General features: G+C 41.8%; 1 protein-coding gene across 3 annotated transcripts in view; it reads right to left on the bottom strand.

Annotated features, from left to right (window-relative positions):
• aclyb (ATP citrate lyase b) overlaps window positions 1-9,233 on the bottom strand; it is a 16,885-nt gene extending 7,652 nt beyond the window's left edge. For 2 of the 3 annotated variants that reach the window (XM_031843206.1, XM_031843207.1), the window contains exons 1-13: window positions 8,204-9,233; window positions 6,572-6,753; window positions 5,901-6,023; window positions 4,620-4,682; window positions 3,967-4,157; window positions 3,276-3,355; window positions 2,898-3,028; window positions 2,666-2,784; window positions 2,270-2,406; window positions 1,945-2,006; window positions 1,559-1,676; window positions 1,132-1,286; window positions 439-532 (exon numbers count right to left, since the gene is read on the bottom strand). In XM_031843206.1, the coding sequence (XP_031699066.1) occupies window positions 439-532; window positions 1,132-1,286; window positions 1,559-1,676; window positions 1,945-2,006; window positions 2,270-2,406; window positions 2,666-2,784; window positions 2,898-3,028; window positions 3,276-3,355; window positions 3,967-4,157; window positions 4,620-4,682; window positions 5,901-6,023; window positions 6,572-6,730 (1,432 nt within the window). In that variant the 5' untranslated portion in view covers window positions 6,731-6,753; window positions 8,204-9,233. Of the gene's footprint in view, window positions 1-147; window positions 205-438; window positions 533-1,131; window positions 1,287-1,558; window positions 1,677-1,944; window positions 2,007-2,269; window positions 2,407-2,665; window positions 2,785-2,897; window positions 3,029-3,275; window positions 3,356-3,966; window positions 4,158-4,619; window positions 4,683-5,900; window positions 6,024-6,571; window positions 6,754-8,203 lie in introns of all 3 variants that reach the window. The other variant, XM_031843208.1, reaches the window with a different exon arrangement.
• Between the last annotated feature and the right edge of the window lie 66 nt (window positions 9,234-9,299).

The following is a 9,299-nucleotide window of genomic DNA, read 5'->3' as shown; positions in this document are numbered from 1 at the left end:
CACACACACACACACACACACACACACACACACACACACACACACACCTAGATGAGGAGGGCGAGGGGTAAGAAGAGAAAGAGGCAGACCAGTGTAGAGTGTGTGAGCAGGCGAGCACAGTGTGGGCATGGCACACCCATCACTTACCTTTCCAATCGCCTGTGACCATATTCTTCAGAGGCCACAGTATAGAATGAAGAGAGTCTTAGAAAAATGAGCATGAGAAAGACGAGGGTGAGTGGACAGTTTGTGCAGCAAAACAGGAGGAGGTGGGAGAAATAGAGAGAAAATTAAAAAATGCAAAACGGCAGCATTTGGAGGGAAGAAGGAATGCGGGACGCAAAGAAAAGTGAAATGAAAAAAGCAGAAGTGTATGAGTATATATGGAGCGTTGCTGATAATACGCAGTAGTGAGGCGAGTGCTGCCGTCTTAATCACCTGCTGGAAGATCTGCTTTAGACTTTTTGGCCGGGTTGACCTCGCTAGACGTCCTGGGTTCGGAGAATGAAGCGGTCCTCGTTGTAGCTGGAGTCTGGTAAAGGAAACAAACATTTATGTTTGTCAAAGCCTTACAGCGGCTTTCAATGAGATGTTTTAGCAGGGAACTAACCGTTTCCCTCTTAAAGTAACATTTTTACATCTTTAGTATACACGTCATGTATGAGTTTATCGCCAGTCAACATAGGCTTTGAAGAGAACATGAGGACCACAGTTAACAAATATATATGTGAAAAGAAAACCATGTTATGCTATAAAATACAATAGAGCTACTCGAACAAGTTCCAAACCTTTCAAAGCTTAGTGTTTGAACATGCGTGACTAAATTGTAACACAAGTAAGTGTGCAAAGCCTTTTACAACATGTGAACAAAAGCTGCATATATTTGTGCAATCTATAATGTTAATGCATTTAAAGACAGGTATTTAATCATTTCCTTTGACGCTCAAACATTAAAATGAGATAAGTATATTTACAGGATATTTCACAGGGGCTGTTCACAATTTGAACGTCACTAGATCAACATCACATGACAATGTGGTGGCCAACTTAAGCAGTATGAGATCTGTAATGTGTGTAGAAGAGAGGCAGACCATCCTAGTTTTCCCTTAGTGGGTAGCTGAATGAAAATACCACTGCGCTGTTGCTGGCGTTGAGGAGGAAGTTGGCCGTGTGTGCGTCCATCGGGGGCTGGTTAGGGATTGGCCGGTGACCCAGAGCCATTCCAACAATGGCCGTCATATGAGTCTCGGTACCAAACACGTGGATAGGGATACCTGTGGTCTTCCCTGCAGAAAGAGTTAAACAAACTTAATCTAAATTTGTTTCCAACAATTTGACTTGGATGGAAGTTTTTTTTAAACTGGCATTCATGCGCTCATATATCCGGTGTAACAACATTATTATCCCTCTTTCCTGTCACGCGTAGTCCGAATGAAATCACCTGACAATGACTTGACGCCAGGTATTTCCAAAGTAACAAGGTACATACTCCAGTCATTCTACTCCTTTGTTCTCAGACTGGGCTCTTCTTTGTGATCTTAAGCTTCATCTCACTCACCTACTTCACCCATGACCCTCAGCCCCTCCTGGTAGTTGGGCCCGCCACGTCGAACAAAGATTGTGACCTCGTGCTCCTTCAGAGGACCTTGGTAGTCTTTGATGGCCCTGACAATACCCTGAGGAGTGAGAACCAGGTCAGGTAAGTGATTCACAGACTGATTTATTCAGAAAGTCCTGCATGGGTGCATCAGCCATTAAGTCGACAAAGAAAATGTAATTTAATGTCTTCAGAAAGAACAAAAGAGTGTCTTGAAGTTAGTTTTCTCCTCTATATTAAAAGATATGAATACACATTTTGTGGACTAAATCACACAATGAAGGCCTGTGATACTATTTAGACTTGTTTACTTTCATAGTGTTTAAGATAAACACATTGTGTTTTACCTTGAATGTGGCTGCTACATTGGTGAAGTTGGCAATACTTCCTCCGATGATCAGCACTTTCCCTGCAGGATACATAAAGAGTGTTGTTCTGTTAAGAATATGTTTATGAGTGAAATGTGACACCTCAGTAACAGTTTGGTGACGGCCATGAAGTCTACTGCTGGCAACAGACTGTGGACAGTGAGTGACTCTGTGACACACTAAAGGAGAGCAAGCAGGTCACATCGCGGAGGAATGACCCAACACTGGTTTACATGCTTAAAGCAAACTTTAGTTTGAGCTCGTTTGTGCAAACAAGCCTCAACAAAGTGTTTGCTGTACCAACCTTGTGTATGTTTCTCCCGTGTCATCAGAGAGAGGATGGTTTTAGCGTAGTCGTAGGTCTGCTGTTCGCTGGGTGCGCCAGAGTACTCGCCATAGTTTGCCAGTTCATCCACCCCGCCAAGGTCACAGATGGTGTCGCTAAAGAAGAGTGAAGGTGGACAGTTAAGTACTGCGTCCTGATTCTGGTCGGTACTTTTAATCAAATAGGTTTTCTTGTAAACAAGCAAAAGTTATGTTTACATTCAGTTTAACTCACCAAAAACACATTGTGTGTATATTTGAGGTCTAACAAAGCCGTTATCTTATTTGGCATATTAAATATACAGCATGTCTTACATCCACCAAAGCTCTTTGAGTAGCTTCTGTTAGCTACAAAAGGCCCCGATATAAACCCTACCTGTAGACTACTGAAGCCCCTCCTCCAGCCACCATGGTCCAGATCCTGCCACGAGGGTTCAGCAGGGTCAGCTTCAGACTGGCACCGCTCTTTGCATCCAGATCAGCTATGTATGCCTCCTACAATAGACAAATGGTGGTAAAAAGGCCAAAGATGGAGGCACAAACCAAGATTCAAGCTACTTATTCACTTAAGTTTCTGACTAAAACCCACTTTATTGTTCAGATCTCACCTCAGGATATGCTTCTCTGCCAAAGGGCGGTGGAAACTCCACATCACCCCATTTAGCCTTGCAGATGTAATCTGCTGTGGCATCAATCTTGGCTGCCATGTCGAGAACGTACACTCCATCTTTGGTGACGACTGGTTAAGAGAATAAAAGTTGTGTTATCCATCGATACAACTTGTACACATTAGTGCACACATTAGTAAGTTGCTCCCATAAATGAATAATGGATCCCCTCAAAGTACTTAATCAATTCTCTTGACGTTATAGTAATAAAACACTTCTTATATTCCCAAGGGGAGAACACTGGATCTGCTTCTGAGAGTCATAAAGTAGAAATGAATATAAATATGCACCGGTGTGTGTGAAGTTATAAAAACGTACCGATAGGGTTGATCTCAAGATAGGTGAAGTAGAGGTCCTCGTATAAGTTGAAGAGGCCAACTATAAAACTGGCCAAGACTCTTTAAGAAGGAAAACAAACAGTTTATTAAAATCAGCACAAGACAAAGCTCACTAGAAAACCACAGAAAATAAAATGTAACACAAATTTAACACATTTAAACATATTTAGTTGCCAAACAAATATCTGTCTTATAACAGTAGATCACAATTAACTTCCAAGGGTTGAGCTGGTGAGAAACTAGTCGAACAGAAATGTTATGCAGCATAAAAGAGAGAGATCAGCATGTTCTCTGCACCCTGGGGGATGGTATTTGGAAAAGTGAAAAACAAAACAAAAATCTAAAAAGAAACGCAGCTCAAGGTCTCAGCAAAACACACTGAAGATAGAGAGGCTCTTTGACGAGTTGGCACGAACATCTTGGCAACAGTAACAAATAAAACCCAACAAAACCAGGTTTCTACAGACATATGCGGGACAATAACTATATATTATTGTATAAAATATGGCTGGTTAACACCATGCATTTGTGACAATAACTGGCTAATATGAGGGGAGCACTTATCAAAGTCTCTCTGAGGTGAAGTTGATTAAAGTGAAGTTTACTGCTGTAGATCTTTCTGTGTAGATAAAAACAACTAAATTAAAAAAAAAAAAAGGATGAGTCCATACTCTTTCTTTTCATCAGGAACGTGAGCGAGGAGCTTCTCCTTGACTTGCTTCTCACTCAGCTTCTCATCCACTGCAACCAACAGCCTCTGGGCCTTGGCGTCCACATCACCCACCTCCACTCCTCCCTCGTGGTGGAAAAGCACATAGTCGCCTTCACGCGTGGCATAAATACACACGTAAAACTCCTCCTCCTGGGTGATCCAAACACAAGGATACACAAACACGTTTAGTTTTGCGAGGAGCAGAGCATGTAGTTTCACTTATTTATAGAATGCCGACAAGCTTATTTGAAGAACATCCAGTTCCTTATTTTAAGATGAGCCGACCTTCATGCAGGCACATTTACTACCGCAGTCATGAGTGACAAACAAATCACACACAATGCAACACCATTCAGTTTGTTCACTTTATAAAACTGAGAATCAACCAACTAATCACATGCACACTGACCTAAATACAACACACAGAATAATGTTTGTATCCTGGCCGTGGAGGTTTCATTGACCTGCTGAGACGGTCGACTATTTGTTCACTTTGCTAGCGTCTAGCGTCTAGCTATGATTAAAAGGCTCCACAAATAAACTTGAGTTGGCTTTCAAACATAAACATGATGTAGAATGACAAAACAAGCTGATGACACTCGCTAACATTACCTGTGGGTGTTGAACAAACGGCTCAATGAGGAAGTTCTTCAGCACACCCCTTGCCTTTCCAACCTATTCAAGACCAAAGACAAATCACAAGCAGGTTAGTCTAACCTAGTTATAGACTTGGAAGAGGAGCAAGTACATTGCATTCACAACAACAACAATAATAATAATAATAATAATAATGTTCAAGGTTCCTTGGACACCACATTTTAAAAAACAAACAAAAAAAAAAAAAAACGCAACAACTTGGCATGACTGGCTCGTAAATTCCCTTTCTCGTGAAAAGGCAAAAGCCAGTTCTACCATGTTTGTATGCACGGTGGACCAGAATAGACCACCCTCCTCCACTGGCATTATATAACCTTTCACCTGGCAGATCTAAACATAAGCCCATGGCCTCTGGCACTGGACACAACAACCTTCTGCACTTAACAGGTCCATATGCTGGGGGGGGGGGTAAAGAGGAACTGTAGCTTGCATTCCCTTCAGATGTACAAAAGACAACATGCCAGTCACGCGATTTACGACATTGGGTCAGCCTGTTGGAGTATTATTACCTTAATTTACGACTTAATTATTCAGTGAAATCACAATGAGGAGCAGGGACCGTGTGCTAAATGTATCTAAAATGCATATTCGTCGTTTAAATAAGTTGTCTATTGTCTGTAGTTATGTCCAAATTTCCATCATGTTGGATATAAAAAAAAAAAAATAAATAAATAAAAAATCAAACCGGATGACAAATAATCAAGAAACAAATAAAAGAATGTTTAAAAGTCCAGAGATTATTAAAAGAACAAATTAACCCCAAAGAAAACAAAGTTCTTGGTGAGCTGGTACACTGGCATGGTGAGTGCTGGTTATTCATCAGAGCAGATTCTAAGCAAATTAAATGATGTTATTTTGAATAGAGGATACAGACAGAATTGTTGGTGCTTCACAAAAGACTGACTGTTCTTTGTCTGGAAGACACGACAGCTAAGTGACCAGTAAAGCTGCGTTGAGACCGACAGTGTTGGCCTGTCAAATTACATATTTCTGGTAAATTACTTCGTAACGGCATATTTCTACTGTTTTACTTGCGGACTGTCACAACTAACAACTTTACGGAGAAGTAAATCCTTCTTCAAAGTTTGATAAACAACAGTGCAGTATTTAGGTGTCTGATAAACCTTGATCTGTTACTCCAGCTGGACTTCTGGGATCATTTTTTTTTCATTGTCTTAAAATTGCAACGCTGTGCCGCTTTGTATCCAACAAGACAGATAGAGAGAGATTACTCACAGTGGTCTCTTTCATGACGCGGGCTTTAAACCACTCTCGGACACCCTGCAGGTCAAGGTCGAGGCCCACCAGTCCGAGCTTCCCACGCCGTTTGATTAGTTGATCTGGCTTTACCACCAGCCGCTACAGAGAAGCAAGTGGAAGACATGATCAGCCCAACATTAAACAAAGGACACAGATTTGCATCAATACTGGTGTGACAAACAACTGATAACAGGCTGATACTGGTAACACATTACAAATAATATGACAAGCTCTCGGTGTGAAAGTATTACTTTCTTGTAAATATTAATTTAAGTGCAAGTGCAAACACACAGTCAATGATAGTTCAAACCAGGGAGAACATATCCTTCTTTTAGCTGTATGCTAATGGCGATAAACTCAGCCTCACAGATATGTGGTATCTGCGTATGCTAAGAATTGATTGTGGTGTATAATATGAACACTTCAATTCACACAAAATCATAAAAGTCACTCAATGCATCTAAAGACACGGTCACATGCCACTGTGATGGTAATGATATTATGTCCTGCAAATCACGTACACAGAGTTTGAGTGACAGACAGCGCCGTAATCAAGCCTCGTGACTTTAGTATTCCTTTGCCGGCAGAAGAAACAACCTGAAGCTAAGACTAGCAGAAGCCGGTTGAGTCTGTCCCAGCTGCCTCACCTCCGTCAGCAGCCATGGATGATCCTGTGTGAGGCGGTCCCAGTCGGTCTCAGCGGTGACACTGGCGTAGCGGAAGCGGTTCTGCACGGCCGCGGAGGTGCAGATATGCTTATACAAGAACTCTTTTCCCGTCTGCTCTGAGATGGCTTTCGCCGACATGGCAGCTCCAGTAAGCACAGGACCTTTTAGAGAGAGAAGCCAACAGTTCACAGAGTTACATCATCATCACGTGTTTTTATATATTGATGGATTAAAAAGAAACAAAAAAAAAACATCATGTTGCAACTTGAGCACCAAGGAGCTACAGGCAAAGATAATTATGATTTTCCACCTAGATGGGGTTATTACATGCCTGTTGAAAAATATGAAATCCTGCTAAACGAATCCAGGGTTTGTGCACATGCTATGTTTTACTATCAGTATAGCTCATTGAATCAATAACCCAATCACACAGTAATGTTTTACAAAGACAGGTAAACCATTAGCTTAAGGCTAGTTTGACTATCTATCCAATACAGTCAACGAGACATCAAAAAGTTGCCCTGACATTCTCGACAGTCTTGTTTCAAACATCGCTGCATGTTGTAAAACCTGCTCAGCCAACACAAAGCACAACTACGGTTCCAGTGTGTGGAACAGCCCCAACAGGTCCATGAACCACCTTTAAGATCAGCGCTACAAACAAATACACAGTCAAGATTAGTAGTGAGCCTTGATGGCATGCATCTCATCTCATCTGCCATTGTGTAACTGATAACATTTTTATGGTGGGTTTTAAGACAGCTTTTGAAATACTAGCAATGGCTTTATGGCCACAGCTTCTGCATCAGCTGCAGCACTTCAACACAGAAAGTCTGTAAAATGCTTGCGACATCTAACCCTGGGGGGGGACTAGCTAGGATTTAGCTTAGCACGCTATCCTGTCATGCTTTCAGAGCCAGATGTCCCAGTATTTAGCCAGCCATAATCCTTGGGTCATTGTTTGAAGCCATCTAGCCGTGAAATATGTGCCACTGTACATACTCCTCCACATGTAGGAAACTGGATCTGGAGGTAGCAGCATCACAAGGGGGCCAGAAAAAGGGTGAACTAACGTTAGCTGCTTCAGACACACAGCTGCTGTTTGATGAGCCTGGCAGTGCTCTGGCATCACTTTCCCTGTGCAAACTACCGTCATGTGCGTCAATGAAGCTACTGTAGCAGCTACCACACCCACTCCTCAGTCTTTAATTTGCTAGCCAAGCACACTGTGGGTAAACAAAGGTACAACTTCCTAGAGGAAACGAAGTGGACAGATGCTAGTAGGTGTGGCGAAACCTACGGAGTGAGATGTGACAGGAAATAACAATCTATAGATGATGGTTTAAGTTAGCCTGCTGAGTGATGAGCCAGTTACATCTATTCAAACTATGTTTTCAAGATGAACAGCTAGCTAAGGAAAACGATGTAGGAAACTCTGGTAGGATGCCAGCGTCTGTAAGTTTCAGCAGACAAACCTCACAGCATCGGCTAACCTGGAAGTCCTGACTGAGGGGCTAACTGCTGCACAATCACATTGCTGCAAACAATGCTAACGGTTATCTGGAGAAGCTAGCTAGCTAAAGGTTGGAGTTTAAAAAAGGATTTAGTTACCTCGTCAATGAAAGTAGCACCTCCTCGAAGTAAAGGAGTCGCGTCTCGGTCGAAAACGACACACTAAAGAGTTATCCTTGTTGCCCTGGGTCTGCTGCTGTCAGTCGCCACCTCACTCCAACCCTGTCGCACCATAATCTGGCGACCGATTACGCGTAGTTTGCCGGCGCCTGATTGGTTTAAATAAGGTCACGTGGTGATGTCAGGTACGCCCACAGCTTTATAATAAGAATCCACCTGAAAAAAATCACTATAAAAACAGCAATATTTCAAATAAGCGCTGGTCAAAAAGTAACGCCCCCAATTCCAGGAAATTATAACCTTTTCTGTATTGCACCTATTAGAAACAAAGCAAAAAAAAATTCACTTTTTAGAATATGAGACATTAAAATACTGAGTTAATTATAGTAAATTTAAGGAAAGAAAAGTCCAATATTACAGCAAAAGACGAGCCTTTATTTTTCGCGATAAGAAAAGCGTATCGTTAATACTGTGACAAGTTTTAAAAATGATACATAGATCAGTGAGAGAACAGTTAATAGAAGCTTCCAACATACCACCAGTGCCCTTTTAAAACAGGTGGAAAAAGTAGGGGAGGGGCTGCACTGATGGCGCGTGTATGACAAGTATGGATGGATGACAGCTAGGTGTGCTCCACGACGTGGAATTCAGTCGTGTTTGATGGGATAAAGAATTCACTTGCCAATTTAAATTTCAGTCACTGGGCAGATATGAAAAAAGTCCTGCATAAGTGCATAAAAACATACAAGTGTAGCTGCTGCCTTTAGCGAATAGGACGTGCTCTACGGCTTTTGATTTAGGTTTTACTGCAAGAAGGTTGATGGATTCTGGTAAGGCACCACTTGACTTTGACTGGGACAGATGTGTGGTCGGTGCTTTCAAGAGAAGGAAATGTGTAGGTGCTGTGTGTGCTGATTTTGGCCTGTTTCAGAAAAAAACAAAACACATTGTACAATGTGAGAACAAAGAGGAAAATATTTAGAAATGAGTCTCTTGAAAAAAAAAAAGAAAAAAAAAGGAGGAAGACAATGAACACTGGCATTCGACTGTACACAGGTTAGAATATACAGTACAA

This window comes from Anarrhichthys ocellatus, unplaced genomic scaffold, assembly GCF_004355925.1.
Source record: "Anarrhichthys ocellatus isolate YVR2014 unplaced genomic scaffold, GSC_Weel_1.0 scaffold4, whole genome shotgun sequence".
NCBI lineage: Eukaryota > Metazoa > Chordata > Actinopteri > Perciformes > Anarhichadidae > Anarrhichthys > Anarrhichthys ocellatus.
The sequence above is the reverse complement of the archived record's forward strand: the minus strand, read 5'-3'. Positions and strand labels throughout refer to the sequence as shown.